The 20335-nt window shown below is 47.5% G+C and overlaps 1 protein-coding gene and 1 long non-coding RNA gene across 3 annotated transcripts; one reads left to right on the top strand and one right to left on the bottom strand.

Moving 5' to 3' along the window:
* Positions 1–278: 278 nt before the first annotated feature.
* On the top strand, positions 279–12995 carry MYOT (myotilin). Of its 2 annotated transcripts, none has more exons than XM_064725039.1 (10): positions 279–626; positions 2341–2946; positions 4608–4758; positions 6613–6714; positions 8682–8731; positions 9305–9437; positions 10511–10718; positions 11266–11431; positions 11892–12025; positions 12399–12995. In XM_064725039.1, the coding sequence occupies exons 1-10, from the start codon at positions 574–576 to the stop codon at positions 12569–12571; spliced, it is 1776 nt and encodes a 591-aa protein (XP_064581109.1). In that variant the 5' UTR covers positions 279–573; the 3' UTR covers positions 12572–12995. The 2 variants fall into 2 exon arrangements, with proteins under 2 accessions (XP_064581109.1, XP_064581108.1); XM_064725038.1 differs by having other exon boundaries at positions 279–630; positions 12399–12989.
* On the bottom strand, positions 6665–19638 carry LOC135453724 (uncharacterized). Its single transcript, XR_010441936.1, has 5 exons — positions 19470–19638; positions 15711–15800; positions 15394–15587; positions 8660–8715; positions 6665–6774 (listed from the first exon to the last, which is right to left on the bottom strand). It is a non-coding gene; the product is annotated as an uncharacterized LOC135453724 (long non-coding RNA).
* Between the last annotated feature and the right edge of the window lie 697 nt (positions 19639–20335).

The raw sequence follows: 20335 nt of genomic DNA, 5'->3' as shown, positions 1-20335 counted from the left end.
CCGGAGCAGAGCCGGGACAAAGCCGGGATAGAGCAGGAACACAGCCGGGACAGAGCTGGGATAGAGCAGGGACAGAACCGGGGCTGAGCCATGACAGAGCCGGGCTGGCCGGGACAGAGCGGGCAGAGCCGGGACACAGCAGGGACAGAGCTGGGACAGAGCCAGGCTGGCCGGGATAGAACCGGGACAGAGACGGGACAAAGCCGGGACAGAGCAGGGACAGAACCGGGGCGGAGCAGGGTCAGAACCGGGACAGACCCGTGTCGGCCGGAAAGAACCGGGACAGAGCCGGGGCAGAGCAGAGACAGAGCCGGGACAGACCCGGTCCGAAGCAGCAGCAGCAGGGGCAGCCGGGGCTCGGAGCGCCGGGCGGTGCCAGCGCCGCCGCCGCGGATCCGCTGCCCGCGGGCACCTGCCCAAGCCCCGGCCCTTGCCCAGTCCCCGGCTGTGTAAGGAGACTCTTATTGTGACATTGGCGGGGGCCGGGACAGGCCGGGCCCGCGGTGTCACCGCTGGCAGCACATTAAAGCCTCCGGGCTCGTCCCGCCGCGCAGAGGGCGGCTATGACAGTGAATGACCGTCCTTCCCAAAATACCGGCCACGGCCCAGGTGACAGCTCCTAGGCGGTAGGTAAGGCGCTTGTTGGGCTTTTCTCCACGTCACTTTCCACTCGGAGGCTGGTCAGGGAGGTGGCGAGAGGGACTGCTGGGAATGCTAAGGTGGAACCGCACCTGGACGGTGCGGCGGTGTCACAGGGAACGTGGGCAGCACACAGCCAAAACACTTGATTTTCAGCAGGAAAACTGCCCCTGTTATTACTTACTGATTTCATCTTGTAAGGTCGAATATCTCTTCGGATTTATTTTTTTCCCTCCCAAATCAAGGTGGAAAGATTTGAGGAAAGCATGGCTTATCCCTTGCTGTGAGAAGTGACGCTGTGCACCAGAGCTTGGTTAAGGGCAGCGTTCTAAAAAACAGAGTAAACGCTGGTTGCTGTCCACAGCCTGTGGTACAGTGAATGCACAAATCCGTGCACAGGTAGTGATATAAAAACGGGATAAAGACAAGACTGAGCGAGTTTTCTGCACTAGTGAATGGGGACATAGCGTGGACATGCTCCAGAAGTTTGAGCCAGCTTCAAATTCCAAGAGTATGTCAAGGGAAAAGTTAGGGAATTTTTACTATAAGGCCTCTGTTTACTTACAGCTAATTCACAACTAATATTGATGATTACCTGCAGGAAATGAAAGCCTTGAGTCCTTAATATCAGAGCAACGTCTCCACTTATCTCCCCCCATGGGAATTTATGACCTCGTGGAGCCCTTCCCTGGGCTCTCCAACGAGAGGAATACAATACACTGGGTGTATATATAGCAGTGAAACAGCTGATCTCAGTGGGGCAAGATTACCATTTTTTCCAGCACATGTAACTGTGGGGATTTATATTCCTTTCATTTTTTTCTTCTTCTTTTTTTTTATTAATGGCTTTATGCTTATTTTGGGGGATTATTTTTTTCATCCTGGAGCTGGAGTAATTTGTCCATTTTAAAAAGCTTGCTAAATGAAACTCTCCCAGGTTTTGAGCTGATGGAAAACCTGGGTTTTTAGATATCAAACACCTACCTGCAAAATAAATCAGGACTCTGAGCAGCTCAGCTTGCCCTACCTTATCTTGCAGCTCATGTCCTTCTGGCAATAAGCAGCCTTAATAGCAAATATCAGGAAATCACCTTAGAGACACAAAGTCCTTGGCATTCTAATCCCAAATCTCAGCTGGATATTAGAAACTCTGAATTCAAAACCCATTAGAGAAGAAATCAGATTTGGTTTCAAAAGTTTCGTTTTAGACTTGAAAGTGAAACTTTTGTGCTTCCCTATGGTACAAGGAATTTCTTGGCAGAGATAGCTGGTTCTGGGAAGTAGTACATTTAGCATTTTGACAGGGGACAAAACAGCAGGATCCAGGGATCTTTAGTTAAGATGATACATGGGAAATTACCTGGCTTAACAGCAGTATCTCTGTTTATCTATAGATTTAGGCAGGTGTAACCAATTGCTGTTTCCTTTAGCATTTACTGGGCTCTGGCACATAAGACAAACCCAGTGATCATTGCACTTGAGCCAGGCAGACTTTGTGGCTAGTTTCTGTGACCCAAAATGCTCATACAGTCGTGGTACAGTTCTAACAAATTCTAAATAACTTTATTTTAAGTTCAAGCTTTAATTTAGTTGAACTTTAACTTCACAGTGTTTGGTTTGCTAGTGGCTGCTCAGAACAGAGCATTTTGGTGATTCAGCTTGTGACGTACAATTTATTTTATCTGTATTGTCTTCCTTAAGGGAAAATCCACTCCAAGAAAGCCTCTATTCTGCAAGGCAAGGGTTCCATTCTATCCAGGAGCCCAGCCAGGAAAACTTTTGTGGCCTGTCACCTAGCTTTTACCAGCCACCTATCCAAAGCCAGTTATCACCAACTAAAACCCAGGACAGCCGTGAAACCTCTCCTATGAGTGTCCCTAATCTCCCATCCGTTTCCTCTATGTGCCAACCAACCATGTTTAACTACGAACGTCCAAAACACTTTATCCAGTCTAAGAACGTGTGCCAAGGGCAACAGCAGCCTCCAGGACCTGCAGCAGCCTCCACAGAGCCGAGCAGAGAAATCAAACAGTCCTCCATCCTCATCCAGCCTCGTAACCCCAGCGGGCAGAAATTCTCCTCCTCGTCATCGCTGAGCTCTTCAATCACGCTCTCCTCGCCTTCCTGTAGCGCCCCTAAGGAATCCACCTATCCCATCACTCCTGCATCTGCACAGTCTCCTGCTAGCTCATCATCTGGCCAGAGGCTGCTGCCCATGCCTAACCAATCCCCCGCAGCCTTCCTGTGCTCCGTGCTCCCCTCGCAGCCCGGCTATAGCAGCCCAGCTCCTTCTCCCGTGGAACCTCCGTAAGTACACACAGCTGCTAACCCTGCCTGCTTCCCCCGCCTGCCCCAGCCCTGCCCACCCCAAAACAACGCCCTGGCAAAGCTGTGCCCCTGCACAGCTCTCACTGACTGCTCTGTGCAAGGCAGAGCTGCACAGGTCAGGGTAGGAGTGCTCGCCCTTGTGTGGGAGTCAAACTGCACCATGGGCATGGCACAGACTGCTGGCTGAGTTTGCTGGAGCTGGCTTGAGTTGTTTAGTTGGATTTGACAGAAATTTCTTAAGGTTATTTAGAGCAGAAGACAGGCACCTATCTCAAATTAATTTCTTTCCAACAGGGAAAAACAGTAATATCCCCAACACAACGTAGAGAGTCCCAGTAAGTCTCAGCAATTCTTTCACGTTCCACATCATGATGTGGATCTAAACTCGCCTGCAAAACCCCTTTTATTAATCATACATGCAAAAGAAAGGCAGGCCCTTGAAAATTTCACCCCTTTAGAGCAAAGAATAAATTCTTTCCTAAATATGTATTATATCATTTTGCCTTTGGGCTGCAATCCAAATATCTTCCAAGGTCAGTGAGCTCTCAAAGGGAGCTGGGCCTTGCCTTCTCACCAACTTGTATTCCTGCCAATATCAGCTGGAGGTCCTGGAGAAAGTCAGGGTAGAATACACACAAAGTGAGATATTGGAAAGTTGATAGGGGTAGGGGGTCCTGCTGACTTGGATATAAACCCAGGTTTGAGTGTCAGTTTGCATTCAGGAAATCAGAATATTTCTGTCTGTTTTCTGAATCACGGCACTGAGGGAAGGGGAAAGGTAAGATGGGGTGGGTTATCTGGGGAGAGTTTCCTGAAGTCCTGCAGGAGTGTGGGGGGTTTGGGACCCTGCTGGGGTTTGGGTTTGTAGTGTGGTGTTGTTTGTTTCCATAGCAAAGGGCTTGGGTGCCTCACTAGGATTTTTGTATAAGCTGCTCTTAAATGCAACTTGCAGTGAGTTGAGGAATTATTTTCCCAATCTCACTATTAATGAGCAAACAGGGACATGAGGTGTGTTCATCTCTGGGGCAAATCACTCAAGTTTTATAACTCACATTAAGTTATTAAGCCCAAGCAGTGCTGGGAGTATTCTGGAATTATAACCCTCCTACTCTAGTCTAGCCAGCAGAACAAATTCCCAAGCCACAGGAGGAAGAGGATTTGGATAGAAATAATTTCTGAGCACAAGTGCAGCACAGGAGACCCCACTGCAGGTCACAGGCCAGGTCAGACCTGTCAGCACAGAGTGCTGTGACCTCCAGCAGACCTCTGCAGCCCGTTCTGATGGCTGCTCCCCTTTTCCTGGCGTCTTTCAGAACCAGATGTGGTACCCAGCCCTGGGAGCTGGCTGCATCCCTGGCTGTGGATGGCAGGGCCAGGCTGGGAGGGGCACTGCAGGATGCAGGGATGCTGTGTTGTGAGGACACTCAGTGATTTGGCTGCACCATGATGCTTCTTCCCCTTTAGGTTTTGATTTTCAATTACCCAACTTGGCCTGTTCTCCTCCCAGATGCTTTGTGGGCTCATTTGAACCGCAGTTTTTAGGAGACAGGCTCACATTTTTGTGTGCATTCTGTGAAGCTGCAGCAAATAATCCATCAGGCCTGCAGGAATAACTTTGTTTTCTCCTCCTGTATGAGCAGTTACTCACAGCCCATGTATAACAAACAAGCCAGCATCAACTCTATGCAGAAGACATCAGACCAAGAAATTCGAGGAACAAAGGAGGCCCTCATCCAGGACCTGGAGAAGAAACTGAGATGCAAGGACAGCCTCCTGCAGAATGGCAACCAGGTAAGGGATTAAGGAGCTCCCAGGAGGGCAGGCAGGCTGCAGAGATGCTACTCCAGGGGCTGGAGCCTCCAAACTGAGCTAAAAGCAGAAGGAAATGCAGGAGCAGCGCTGCCCTTTACTCAGAACCTCGACACATCCCACCAGAGCAAAAGCCATTCATGACCAGAATATTCTTTCAATGTGAAAGAAAAAGGAACATGTTTAGAGCTGTGGCTCAAATTTGAACTCTCTTCTGGGGATCCTGTTGGACATCACATCCACAGAAAATTAAAAATCCTAGGAGAGTGCCTCAGTTCTGTAGACATGACTACAACCTGGTTTTCAACACTGAGGTTAATAAACATCTCAAAACCATTAGAACCTTAGGAAAAATTGGAATATTTGAAAGTTCATTCTAGGGATCACCACCAAATGGGATAAATTTTGTCTTTTATATGAACAACAATAAATGAAAGAAATTATATGAGCTTTTATCATAAAGCCTGTCTCATATAAGAAAGCCTCTTAGCCTCAGTACTTATTTATTCTGCAGAGGCTCACAACAGAATGCCCCTTACCAATAAATCAAAATCCAGGGGGAAAATTTGCTACCAGTAGCAGCTAGAGCAGGCAGGTTTCTAATGTGGGAGCCTTTACCAGGCTGGAGGCAGACTGGTAAAAGCTCAAAGTTTCCATCTTCTTTCCCCTGAAATAGAAAGGAATATTCTCATGATCATCAGGGAGAACAGCTTTGTGTCATGTATGTAATTTTAAATATTGAATGGGCAAACAAATGGGTCAAATCTGACTGAATATGCCCCTAAACAGGAATGTCCTATGTGCTGTAGAAAACCTTGTCATAGCAAGTCAGCTTTTCTTCCCATAGGAAGAAGCCAGGCTAAAAATAAGTCTTATGCAATCACCACTGTGTCCTCCTCCCCTTGTGCTCCAACAAGCCTGAGCCAACTGGCCAATCTCAGCCACACTTGACACACATGTAAGGACCTCAGGGATAGGCAGCTCTCACAGGTTTTGCTGAAGGTCTTGTGCTCTCTTCTAAAGAAAAGTCCCACAAGGCTCCCAAACCTTTCCCCAGCCAGCAGCAGACTCATGTGTATCTGTACACAGCAGAAATTCAGTCAGAGCTCACCCTTGTGTCACAAAATCCAAACCCGAGTGAAACCTTGTGGGCAGAAAAGTGTCAGGAGTTCTGGTGCTAACATACTTCTCTAAAGTAACCCAACTGACAGAGCTTGGATTTAGCTCTGCTCATTTTTATCCCTGTGTGCCACATCCAGAGTGCAGGCACTGCCTGTGCCGTGCCTGAAAGGTGTCCTTGCCTCCTCCCCAGCATTTCACCCTGCAGATGTGCTGGCAGAAACCTCCCCAGTGCTTGCAGGGGCAGTGGTGCTCCCCTCTGGCTGTGCTGCCTCTGCTGTGGCTTTTTTGGGAGCATCCATCATGCCTCCAGCTCCCTCCACAGCTGAATGGCTTGGGAAGCTTTCCCAGCCCTGACAGAAAGGTACCCTGGGACTTACTCTGGCTTCTGTGGATGATGCCATCAGCTACCCATAAATAATCCCAGCAGAGAAAGAGGAGGAGTGGAAGGCCACAGATGGCATTAGGGAGGCTTTGATGAACAGGCAGTTTAATCTTTTATGCATTTCAGTGCTGTATATATTGAGGCTGACTTCAGTTGGCATCACAGACTTCAAACCCTCTGGGCCAGACGTGGTCAGCTCCTGCTTCCATTGACAACATCCTGAACTTGTGGCATATTAATGTGAACTTGTGGCATATTAATGTGCTCTTAACAAGCTGGTCTGAAACAGTGACTGGACTTGTGACTGGAATTGCTGTGCACTGTGCCCCCAGAGACTGACCTATGAGGAGAGGATGGCTCGCAGGCTGCTCGGACCAGTGAATGCTGCCTCAGTGCTGGACTCACAGAGTGAAGACAGCGTGCAGAATGCACAGGTAACTGGGCACTGCCTCTGAGCAAGGGTTTCCTGGGGTTCTGCTGCGGCCTGCTTGTACCTGGGAGGGCAGAGATGGGGTTTATTTGCTCCCAGTGCAGGTGAGGGGTGGCTCTCAAAGACAGAGCTCTCCTTGGCAGGGGTTTGATGCTTTCACAGGGGGAAAATTCAAGCCCCATTCCCTTGCTGTGCCTGATCTGTAGGAATGACCTCTGCAGGGAGGAATTCCAGCAGCAGCTGCACAGCACAGCCCCCGGTGCCTGTGACAGGCAGGGAGCAGCACCACGAGGGGAGCCAGGTACCCACTCCAGCAGCCTGAGTGCAGCCTGGGCCAGGACAGCAAGATTTACACCTGCCACTGCTGGGAACAAGTGACATTGGCCTCAAGAGGTCGTGGCCTTGGGCTGGGATTGGTTGGGTTTTAGCCCTTGCAGGGGGCTGCAGCCATTAAGAGAATGCAAAGCAGTTATTTCAGCAGCCCAACATGCTGATAGATAAGAATTTATCACTACTGGCTTTTTCCAAAATGTTTTAGTTGGAGACTTGCATCATTTGCTGGTTATTCAAGCCAGTTAGAAGCTCTCTTTGGTGCTTCTGTGCTCAAAGTTAGTGGAAATGTCCGTGGTGTGGCACTGGGTACCTGTGCAGGACAGAAACCCCCTCCTGCTGCCAGCAGCAGAGAGCCAGGAGCAGGCACACACCTGCCAGAGAGCCCTCAGCAAAACTCCTGCATGGAACAGACACCTAAGATCACAGCAAAGGAGGGATACACGGTTTGAGCTATCTCTCCCCAGCAATCACCTGGCAAGATCAGGAAAGAAGGAGAAATCATGAATGGCAGAGAGCAAGGGAAGCCTCATCTTTTGCTGACAACAATGAAATACTCAGTCAAAACAGGCTGACTGACAACTTTTCAGCATGTGTGAAATGCTGCTTTAGAAAAAGAACATTGGAAGCAGAGATTGGCTTATGTTTGGGACATTTTACTTCCATTGTTCAGTCTTATTTTTAAATATTTAAATCACTGATTCATTCAGCCTCCTGATTCCTCAGGAACTTAACTCAGTCCATGTAACAGGTCATTAGAATCATCAGCTTCACCACTACAGCATAATTTCACAGGACAAGCAATAACTGTACAGAACTTGTGTAAATGAGCAGATACAGGCAATTGCCTTGGACTGCACATGGAACTGAGCCCAGCAAAACCCTCATTCATGTCATATTCCCCTTGAACTTAAAACTGCCTCCTTGCTTCAAGTCTAAACCCAGGCTTAAATGTTCCACAGGACCGGGCTGCAGAGCACAGAACCAAGCCCTGGGATGGCTCAAGGCAAGCACTCCAGAAATTTCCATGCAGAGTTTGCTCTCTCTGACTCCATTGCTAAAACGAGTTGCTGGCACCAAACCCCGTCGCCTTTTCCAAACATCCTGGCTCCTAACAGGAATCAATCCTGGGTACTTTAGCAGATTTAGCCATGTGATTTCAGAGTTGTCAGCGAGCTTAGCTGGTGCTGTGATCTAGAAAGAAAAGTATTTTCCAGCTCAGCATGTGTCCATGGCTGCTGGTACCATATTTAAGTGGGCACAATACGAGGCTCCTGCCAGCGATCCCACTTCTATTCCTGCTGTGGGGAAGGACACTCTGTACTCAGCTCACAGCTTAGATATTGCCAGGAGTGCTGTTCCTCTCTCACAAAGGTTATGGGCTGGCAGAAAACCTTGTGTGCCAGACAAAGCTGCTGCACCCATCACCTGGGCAGCAATGACAAGTTCTGCCATGGCAAAGCCCATGGTGAGCACAGAGTGTCCTCATGCAAGTTCCTCTACCTCCCGTCCCAAAGACTTCTGAAGTACATTCATTTTGCTTTTAAGCAGCAGTCAGGATATGAATGTAAAATGGCTTCTCATTCAGTCTACAGATAAATCTTTCCAAGTGAACTCACCTCTCCTCTTTCTTTTCCCAAGCACCAGAATGCAGAAAACATCAGGCTGCAGGTTCCTACAACACATGTCAGGTAAAGCAAAAACTTGTGCTGTGCTGTTCTTCAAGATCTTATTTCAAACATTTCTAGACAATGTTGGTTTAATCTCACTACTTATCACTTTTGCTAAAGTAATAATTACTAAATTCACTCCCTTTTTACTAAAATGCCACCATTTGTGCATGGGTGATGATGCCTATGATCTTAATCCAATGAATTCTAAGCATAGCATTAGAGATTGAAAAACTCCTTGGGAGCTGGGAAATGCAATTCCCATGCACATTGGAAAAATACTCTTTATATTCTAGAAGATGAATTTCTAGTCAAAGAAACATAAATATTGAAATGAATATAAATGATGAAAATTAAGCAGCCAACTTTCTCTTGTCAAGTCTTTTGGATATTAGGCCATAATGAAGGTTACTCTTGTGTGCTGCATCGAACAACTTGAGCAAGATAAGTGACTTATCAAGTTATGAGTTACAGCTGAAAAACCAACCAGAACTGTTAGATTCCTAAAGCTGAGGGACTCCAGCTGCAATCAGAGCTTTGATACCACTTGTACAGTAGCTTTTACACAATTAACTGTTCCTGTCCCATTTTCAGGAGCAGACCATCCTCTAGAGGCGACGATCGTGGACATGACTCAATCCAGGAGAAGTTTTTCCAGCCACGTTTCACACAAGTGCCTGAAGATGTGGTGATTGAGGAGGGGCGGTTCTGCAGGCTGGACTTCAAAGTAATGACAACCCCTCCCAATTCCATTGCCAACCTCTCCCAGAATTCCAGTTCCATTGCCAACCTCTCCCCTCCCATTCCATTCCCTCTTGGGGCGTGGGGCATGCAGAGAGGTCTCTGCAGTGCCTCTGCATTTTCATAACCCTGAGCACTAAGGGAAGATGGTTCAGGGACTCCCCAGGCTATGGAAGCCAAGAAACAGGAGATGGATAAATATGTCAGCATTTTCCCTTGGAAAATGTGAGTGGAATTATCAGCATAATATTATGATTAAAGCTGACTAGTGGTAAATATAGACCACTACAGAATGTCTCTGGACCTCCTTGGGAAGAATGGTTATTAATGCCCTGCTGAAAAAAGGCTTTTTGGCAGGGAACCTTGTGCTTTGCACAGGGGCTCCACTGCTTCAGTGGACACACATCCAGCAAGGTCTGTGCAGGACTCACCTCCCCTCAGTGAGTCTTCCATAACTCACTGTACCTTGGCTGGAGCAGACAAGCAAGGAAATGCCCTAAATAGAAACAAAACTCAAGAATGGCCTAAAACTTCATGGCAGCTGTACCAACCCTGGGGTGAGGAAAGATCCTCTTTTCCCCCACAGGCTTGGGTTTTCCTAATGGGTTCCCACCTCTTTGTTTCAGTAAACTCTGGCCAGACTTACACATGGCCTTTAGCCATCTCCCTCCAGGTTGCCCAGACTTCTGGATGCTGTGGAGAAGCTGGAGCTCATTTACAGCCATTATCAGCTGTGGGTGCCAGCACTGCTGCAGTGACAGCTCTGGAACGAAGGGCTGAACCCAAAATCAGCATCTTGGGCCTGACCAAAGCCACCTACAGGAAGGGAACCACAGGGGGCTGCAGGAACAGCATCCACTGTCTTGTAGCTAAAGCTCATCTTTCCACAGCACTCCCTGAGCCTTTCTGTGCAATATCACATTAATATTCAGAACTAGGAAACACTATACAGCTTTGCAGAAGGAACATGGTTTGATCACCCATGAGCATCAAACTCCCTGCAGTGTGGGAGGGATTTTTATCATCTCTAACTCTTCCCTGCTCTCCTCTCCCTCACAGGTCAGTGGGCTCCCAACTCCAGATGTGATGTGGTACCAGAATGGAAGGATGGTTCACCAGGATCAGTTCCACAAAATGATAGTGTCAGAAAAGGGGTTCCACTCGTTCATTTTTGAAGCAGTGAAATCAGCTGATGCAGGGACATACGAATGTGTGGCTGTCAACCGTGCAGGAGAAGCATCTTTCACAGTAAAAGTGGAAGTAATTGGTAAGACTGATAGCACTGATAGTTCCCTGGACACACTGCGAAATCTCAGCAATCTACTGCTTTTCTCCCTGTGTTTGGGAAATTCGAGTAATAAGAAGCAGAGGTAGCACTCCACATATCCAGGATCAAGCAATAAAAATCAATTCAGGCTCAAACAATTAAAATCAACTTACTATTCCAAGACTATTTTAATAACTACATCTAGGATGCGGTATTTCTTCAAGCCACTTCTGTCAGGATATTTAGATATAGTGATATAGTGAGATATCCAGAATATATTTAGATATAGTGAGATGTCCAGAATTTAATTTAATTGATGTTATTAATTTTCCAGGATTAATAACATATGTTAATTGACTCTCCTTCTAAGGTGGACTGTGTTCACCACACCCTTTAGCTCATGGGAACAGCCTGCAGGCTAAGGAGATGCAGGAGATGAGGAACACGTGTCCTCCTGAATTTAGCAACCCGAAATCTTAAAAAACAAGCATGACATGAGCGTTCCACACTTCCAGTAACTCCTCCTTATCTCTCCTCTTTAACTCAGCTAAAGAACATCACATGCCTCCAACTTTCATTTTCAAGCCCCAAAGCAAAAAGGTTTTTGAAGGAGACACAGCCAGGCTGGAATGCCAGATCTCTGCCATCCCAACCCCTCGGATTTACTGGAAAAGAAACAACGAAATGGTACAATATAATACAGACCGAATAAGGTATCCCACTGCTCAGCTGGCCATTGGGGTGTCACAAACAGCAGCCAGTGTTTGCTCAGTCAGGTGTAGATGGGCTGGTCTCTGTAAGCAGCAGGCTGGGGGCTGGATCTGCCCTGGGGTGTGACACAGGGGCACGGGCCATGTGCTGAGAGCGTGGCTTTGGGGACACAGGGCATGTGCTGAGAGCCTTTGGGGACACAGGGGGACAGAGCCCAGGGCTCCTCTCAGTGTCTGCAGCAGCAGAGGGCCCCTGGGGAAGCACAGACTCAAGGCTGAAATGTGCAGTGTGGGGCTGCACACTGATGCCAAGATGTGAATCACTGGTGGCTCTAACAGAAATATTCATGTCTGAACAGTGTGCAAGGATTGTTCTGGGGCTTTCTCAGCTCCTCAGCATGTGAACTCTGCTTTCTCTCCTTCCCCCACAAAGCACTTAGGCATTAACACGTTGGTTTTTCAGCTTGCTCCATGACAATACTGGAAGGATTTGCCTGCTGATCCACAATGCCACCAAGAAGGATGCTGGCTGGTACACAGTGTCTGCTGTCAACGGGGCAGGGGTGGCCACGTGCCATGCCAGGCTAGAGGTTGCAAGTAAGTTCCAGGTCCCAGTGCCACAGAAAGTGCATCTTATACCCAGAGCTGGCCCTCAAGATTAATCTCATGAAGTTCAGACAGTTGGGAGGATTTATTTCCCAGACAGATAGTAACTATCCTGGGAAAAGCTCTTTTGTTTAGTACAGGACACTGTGGAGTGTCCTTTTGCTCCTTTAAAGACTGCAATTTCCCTGACACCAAGCAAAAGGGTGAATATAAATCTCTGGTGTCTGAGATATGGGTTTGTCTGCTAAATTCTTGCCAAGGGCTTGCTGGTTTATATTGCAGATCCAAAGCAATGGGGTTGCCCTGCCATGGGTCTCTGTGCACTCTGGAAGGCACTAAAAGAGGTTTTTTCTCTCTCTTCCAGCACATACAAATAAGCCACTTCCAGCCCCAAAGCAGTTACGGGTTCGACCAACCTTCAGCAAGTATTTGGCACTCAATGGAAGAGGACTGGATGTGAAACAAGCTTTCTCACCAGAAGGGGAGTTTCAGCGTTTGGCTGAGCAGTCTGGACTGTATGAAAGTGATGAACTTTAACTGGAAATGAAGAGGAAAACCTCACACCCATAAGAGACAGTTACAACATAGATGCAGTTAACTGGTGATTGCTCTAATTAGCAAAATACCTACTTGCATATTTTTACCTTGACTCTTGCACATTCAGCTGTTCCTGTTTTACCATGTTAGATTTTATTTATATGGTTTGGTGACTGTAACCATTACTGAGTATTGCATTTGAACTAGAAAGCCTGAGAAAGCAGGTGAATTAGTTTTAACAAGTGTGGGTGGGCTGAGTTCCACCTGTGCTTGGTTACATGCTAAGGTAGCTTGATTTGTGCTGCTTCTCTAATATCACTCGTGGTAATATCAGAAGTCTGTACTGTCTGAATACTGAAACCAAATAGAGTAGAGTGTTTTTATGAGAATAAATTAGAGGCAAATAAAATTTTAAATAACCAACATCAGCTGTGATTCTTCCTTGCTTGATCTGTTAAAAGCAGATTTGAATGCCTGGCATCAGCTGCAGCCTGGGAACGATGGGTGCTTACCCTCCTGAGCTTTCCACTTGTCCCCTCCCCTGTCTGTTCCCACTGACATTTGTCATCTGGCATATACCAAATATTTAGCATAAACTAAATGCTGACACCCTATTAACACTACACCATGCCAGTGAGGCAACATCAATATTTCTTCTCCTTGCACACTTGACCCAAAAGCTGCCCTCCATGATATGAATCATTAGGGCTATCATGTTTTCCCTCCTTTAATCAAGGAGTGGTTGCAACTTATCCTGCTGTTGACTCTCAACAAGCTGTTGATTTGAGTCACCCAAGTGGTTTGTGTGCTGCTGTTCACAGACACCTTGTTCAAAAACATACCATGGAATAAAACCAAAACTGGAGACCTTTCAACTGTACTTGCTACAAGAAAATCTGTGGGGGTTGATTGACCTGACCTCCTCATCAAGATGCACAGTCAGCAAACATCTCAAGCATCTTCCAGAACAGAAAAAAATGAGGCCTCTGTTTCACCCTGCATTGCTGTACCATTAAATAACCCCCCAAATCTGAACTGCATAACACTGACTGGTAAATTCCCCAAAAATCCTGCAGCTCTATGACCACACATCTCCTCTGGGCTGCCCAAGTGATGAAATACACTGAGATAACTCCCCTCTGGCACATTTGGAGGTAGAGCTGATCACATGAAGCCAGCACCCAGTTTAGGCTCCACCGGCAGGTTGGAAAGTCTGCATCATTTCCCTGGCAGGTGTCTTTGCACACAAATGGAATACCTGAGGTGCCTCACACTCTTTACCAGCAATCACAGTGTCAGCTGTGCCTCATTCTGTGCTCACTCCTCACCCCACACATCATCCACCCAGAAACGTCCCTGCAGTGGAAATGGCTCTCAGTTCCCAGCAGCACAGCTTAGTGACAAGTGGGAATGGCAGAGCAAGGTTAGAAGCTGCTGTCACCCTCCAAATTCAGCCTGTGAGCATCCATCCCCTCCTTGCCCCTCCTCTCTGGTGAGTTCAGGGTGCTGAGCACAAACCAGAGCAAATCCATGTCCCACCTCTGCCTGGAGCCCTCCTCTGCTGACGATAGCAGGAGCAGCTCTGGGTGCTGATTTCTGGAGGGCAAGGCTTTCCTTGGAAATGTTTTCATGCAGAGAAACAAGTGAAGATGCTCCCAGTGTTAGTTCAGAGCAGCCTCACCTCTTGGCTCCCAAAAACCTTGTGCTAAATGTTGTGTTTTCAGCTCAGGAAAGGCAACCAAATCCTTCAAATGTGTTTGGAGAAATTCTGGGTACAAACAATGCTGCTACTTCTGAATTACCAGCCTAGGAAAACAACAGGACAGCTGATTGCTGCATCATACACAAAACCCAAGGAAAAAGACTTCAATAAAAATTATTTTCATAGTTTGCAAAGGGATTCCTGTTGGATGGACTCTGCTGGGACAAATGCTACCACAACACATTAACCCTCCCTAAAAACAACAGCCATATTTACAAAAGAATTTGCTGCTGGGAGTAGCCCAGGCCCACCAGCTGAAAGGAGGCAACAACACTGGATCCATCTCCCTGTAATTCCACACTCTTTTAGCATACTTACAGCAAATGTCATTATTGAGCTGAAGACAGGTCTGACTTCAGTGTGAGGAATCAATCTGAGCAAGTAATTCTGTCTGAGCACAGAAATGTTTGAAAGTGCCACAATTCTGCATCAGTAACAGCCATGAGTGCAATTAGCTGAGCTTTTCTCTTGTTTACATTGAGATAAACCATGGATTTGGTTTTGTGCCAACATTAAAGATGGGTATTTGGCATGGGAAATCCATAGCAGAGACAGGAAGAACTGGAAAGAGCAAGCCCAGTTGAGCAGAAGCACATGTCAGTGCTCCTATCTCCTCTATCATCTCTGGAGGAATCAATTAAAGGAGGCCTGAATTTAAATCACATATTTATAAATTGGAATCAGGCAAAAATACTCTGGAAATGCTCTGCTTCACACACTTCATTTAGCACTGATTTAGCATAAGGGAGACCACGTGAACATGCCTAAGTAACAATGAACTATGTAAACCAGACTTATTTCATTTGAGGTAATGAAACAAGGTTTTAAAGTAATAAACTGCCTGGCCCATCTTAGGTGAAATCCAGATTAATAAGCAATTGTTGCTTTGTGAAGGTGCTGAGTAACTAAATGAAGGCACTGGGAATATGCTAAGGCTGTGTATCTCCTGAGCACTTCATGTAAAGAAAATGTTATTTCAAGGTCTGCCTTTAGTGGTCAGTTTTGCATGCAGAAGAACACAAGGACTAACAAGGATTACAAAATAAAAATCCAGGCTTACATCTGTTCAGGTTCCATAAGCTGAGCTGCTTTGTTTCCCCATTTCAGAGAGATGGAAACACTCCTCAGCCCCCTCATTATCCCCATGGAACTGGGATCCATGGGTTGGCACAGCAGTGGAGGACACATCTTCACCCATATCAAAGCAGGAGGCTGAGGAGAAGCTGGTGTTTCTCAGGCAGAACCACTGGATCCCTAGAGGAACCAGAACTGCATTAATCATACTTGTGTTTGTGTTTCATAAACATAAATGTGTATGTATTTCTCAAGATGTGATGCTAATGTGAACCTCTTCTGGATAATCAGGTGAGCCCTTACCTTTGCTGTGTGTGAAATCCAATTTACTGAGGCATGATGCTTCCATAAGGGCACCTCAGGCATTTGCAGCCACTTTTCCTCAGGTAGCAGCTGGCAAGACAATAATTCATTAAAAATGCAGAACTCAGATCAGGGAGCAGACCCAGATCCATCCTTCCCAGGCAATAGTTAGTGCCTGGTTTGTGCACTGGTTGCTGCTGGCTGTTGGGAAAGATTTCTCAGCCTTTTCAAGGCCAAAGACTGGATTATTAGTCCTTGTTATTAGTAGTATTAGACAATTAAGGCCTGAGATGATTCAAAGGGATTGTATTTACCACCAGCCCCCTGTTTTTCCTGACACCAGGGCTGCTCTCAGCCCCCCACACCCCTCCCACGTGGAGTCCATCAGATCAGTCACGGGTGGAGATGAATCCTATGGCCTTGGCAAGTCTCATGTTGCCTCTTTGTCATAGCTCCCATCATCCAGGGAGCTACAAATGCAGTGAAACTGAGAAAGAAATGCTCCAGAAGTGCCCAGAACTGGCTGCATTTGCTGCTGTGGGGGTGAGTGACCCCATGATTTCACCTCTGTGTTTGCCAGCCTTGGCCAGCCCTGCCTGAAGAGCCCCAGGGTGAACCTGGTCAGGCTCAGTGTAACCTCTCCTACCTGCACAGATCAGGGCCCAGGGCCCCTCGCTGGCCTTGCTGTGGCTCTGTGTCCTCCCCACTCGTTACCCACCCTGTTTGCTTTAGCCTGGAGCCTGCCAGAGCAGGGAAGGCTGGGGCACAGCAGAGCTGGCACAGTAAAACTGGGATGGGTGACACAGCACAAACACAAGAGGTTTGGCCAGAAAAGCCTCATAGAGATATACAGCTTATGACAAAACACCCAACAAGCTCAGGTTCCTCAAATCTAGCCATTTTTGAAGCCAAAGCAGTTTTCCCTGTGCAGAATGGCAGCCTGAAGGGAGGGCAGGGAGCTGGGCTGGATCTCCCTGCTCCTGCTTTCATTCAGGATCCATCCTTGCCCTTGCCTCCAACACCTCCTGCCCTGGAGGAGGGTCCCTGCTAAAGGAAGAGCTGCTGGCTATGCCAATGTCTCTCCAGATTTCTGTTTCCTTGCATCCTGGTAAGTTTTTCACAACACCATGTTGTAAACATGCTGTCAACATCTTCCTTCCCTGGATAAAATATTGGCTGAGATTCCCTTTCTCTCTACTCAGGAATCACAATGTTCCTCAGCACAGCATGAATGTTCACTTTTACCTTTTCATGGGTGAGCTGCAAAGGTGCAGCTCAAAGGGAGAATTCTGTTTATAAGATTCCAGACGGGTTTAAAATTACCTCCCCCTCATGAACATGGGTCATGCAAATTCCAAGCCCAGCTAAAAAAATGTTGCACGTGGGCAGCTGTCTCCATTGGAGCAGCTGGGAAATCACCACAGGCAAAAGCCTCCCTAAACTCAGCCTTTCCTAGACCCATTTTAGCCAGGTATGACCTGTACAGACAGACCTGTAAAAGAGGAAGGCAGTCATAGCTTTGTAGCCAAAAGCTATTTAAAAAGTAGCTACTTCTTAACTGCAGAAAGAGGCAAAATGTTCTGCCCTTGATTCAGGACTGCCTTCACACCTAATTTAGTTGCATTTTTATTTGCAAATATACATGTTGCCATCTGGGCAGAGTGTGCAAACTTTCCAAAATTAGGAACTACCTTTGTTCCTAACCAGGTGCTCTGGGGCCAAACCAATGGAGACAGTGCCGAGGAAAAGGTGGGCTTTATTCTTTCCTGTAATCGTAGAAACTGCTGGTTGCATTTTGGAAATTGAAGAATACAAAAGGAGTCACAGTTGCCCCCACTGTGACTTACAAAAGCTATTTCTCCACAGGATTCTATTTTTAACATCATAGGAATAGCAAAACTAAACTGATAAATAAAAAAAAAAAATCACCAGTTATGCCCATAAAGTCAAATGAAAGCTTGTTCAGGCCAGGTCATACACAGCAACAGCAGAATTGGCAGCAGGGTAAGATCAGTGAGTTCTAGTGACTGTATAAAGTTGTGAGCTGGACATTTCCCCAAACGTTAACCAAAAACAGATGTATGGAAAACAAACAATCTATTGGGGCACAGGCTGCATCTACAACAAGGAGAAATATTACTGCAACTTCCCCTTGCTTTGCTAAAAGGTTTCCAGCAATCTTTGTTCCAGTTCCATCACTGGGGTAAGTCTGTGTCTGTACAACATATTTTTATTTTAAAATCACTTCTGCAAGAGGAAAGGGAAAAGCCCCCAGGCTGGCTGTAAACATTACTGCACAACAATCCCTGCCATTTCTCTCCAATCTGAAAAAAAAGTGTCTTTCTGTATCCTGTCTTTTTGGAAGGGCCAGAAGGAAAGTCTACTTTCAGCCAGATGTGGAACACTTTTCCCCACAAAGCTCCATGAATCTCTTCCTGCAGGACTGATTGTGGTACTGCTGTCCCAGTCAGCCATGCTGGCTTTGTTTGAGACTTCTTTTATTTTTTTAATCCCTCTGGTGTTGAACTGGGAGTTATCAAAGCTTAGGAATGGAAGGAAGAGACCCAGTCCCAGCTCAGAGCGACATCTCCAGTGCAGCATCCCAGCAGGGTGGGGCACTCTGCTCCTGCAGATGCTGTCCCCATCCCCAGGCAGCTGCAGCTGTGCTGAAACCTCACTGAGAGACAGCCCGAGAGGCAGAAGAACTGCACCAAGTCAGTGATGTTAAGATGCTTTAAGTGCTTCTATACTGGCTGGCAACAGCTGCCCTCTGGGAGGGAAGGGTTCAGTAAAGCTTCAGGAAAGAGGGCACAGCAAAATGTCTGAGCTCAACTGGTAACAGACTGGTGACACAGTTTAATTAAAACCCAAACAAATTAAAACTACCTCCCTTTGTTTTCCTATTTCTGGACAAGAGGAGCAGGACTATCAATAAATATATAAACAACCTTCTGGATCTTTTCTCTGAATCTTCCAGGTGCTGTTCTAAGAACTGCCCAGCCCTGCTGGAGATACAAATGCCTGAATGACATCAACTGCTGTGCCTTGTTTGGGGCAGCTCTGACACTCAGCTGAGTGACCAAAGGGCAGATCCCGAGCCCTGGGGCAGCTCTGAGATCCAGCCATGGGACCAAGGGGCAGGTCCCGAGCCCTGGAGCATCCCGGACCTGCTGGCTCACACAGCCAGACCCCTGCTCCCTTCATGCAAGAGGTTAATGCTAATTAATCTCTCAACAATTCCCACCCAGCTATCTGTTACCGTCAGAGAAAAGGGATCAATTTAAGCTTTCAGGGAAATCCCCAAATCTCTCTCCTCGGCTCAGAGCTCACAGGCACCAGAGGGCGCTTCGCTCCATCCTCGCACCAACCGTAATTCCGGGAACATCCTTTACATTCCTCGAACCCTTTATTCCCGTAACCCTGGGGACAGGTTACGGGCAGGCCAGAGGCTGTGCACCCCAGGCAGTCACTGCTGTCCGTCTGTCGCCAGGACTCAGCTGCAGGAGGAGGAAAACGTGCCCAGGTTCCATCCGGACAGTGCCACGGGGAAAGCCGGGGCCAGCAGGGGATGCAGCGCCCACCGCACCCCCAGGCCCTGCCCAGCTCTGTTCCTGCAGGACACACAGCCCGGCCCCAAAGCCCCCGAATCTTACACAAATCCTACCAGCAGTTGTATTTCAAAGCCGATATCCTGTATATGTATTTCTCAAGACGTAATGCTAATGTGAACCTCTTCTGGATAATCTGGTGAGCTCTCACCTTTGCTATGTGTGAAATCCAATTTACTGAGGCAGGATGCTTCCATAAAGACACGAGGAAAGGCTGGGTACCTCAGGCATTTGCAGCCACTTTTCCTCAGGTAGCAGCTGGCTACCTGTGCCTTGTTTGGGGCAGCTCTGAGACTCAGCTGTGTGACCAAGGGGCAGATCCCGAGCCCCGGAACATCCCGGACCTGCTGGCTCACATCCGACCCCTGCTCCCTTCATGCATCAGCTACTGAGGTTAATGCTAATTAACCTCGTTAATGCTAACACTGCTCCACGGGCTCTACTCTCCCTGTGTCCGATCCCAGTGTGGAGGAGCAGGGTCACAGAGAAGGGAGCAGAGGCATTACAAGGCTCCCAGGAGGAGATTTCCAGCCCAACAGCACAGCCAGGGAACACAGGGCACACAGCAGCCCTGCAGGAGTCACTGATTTTGTACTTTGGCCAAGCCAAGTCATCTATTCTCTTCTAAAAGCACCAGTTTTAAAAACTAAACCCCTATTTCCTTCCCTCCAAAGGGATCTTGCTGCCAGGCAGCAGCCCAGGACACTTGTCCCAGAACGCAGAAGGTCACTGGTGATTTGTTTATCTGGCTTACTCAATAGCCTGACAGCAGAAAAGCAGGTGTGTGGCACCTGTGACATCTCCAACCTTTCCTCTTCCTGGCAGCCCACTCCTACAGAGCCTCAAAACCTTTGCACACATTTCCTCTCCCAGAACTTTCCAAAAGAGCTTTCAAGCTCTCCTCAACCTCACCCCACTTCCCTGGGGCACAGAACACCCTCTCCACACTCTGCCTGGCATTTCCCTGCACGCTCTGTGCCCTGCAGTGACTCAACAGCTCAGGCAACTCTGCTTGGA

The sequence above is a fragment of the Zonotrichia leucophrys genome, chromosome 13 (genome assembly GCF_028769735.1).
Source record: "Zonotrichia leucophrys gambelii isolate GWCS_2022_RI chromosome 13, RI_Zleu_2.0, whole genome shotgun sequence".
In the NCBI taxonomy this organism is placed as follows: domain Eukaryota; kingdom Metazoa; phylum Chordata; class Aves; order Passeriformes; family Passerellidae; genus Zonotrichia; species Zonotrichia leucophrys.
Note: the sequence above shows the minus strand (reverse complement) of the source record. Positions and strands in the feature narration are given on the sequence as shown.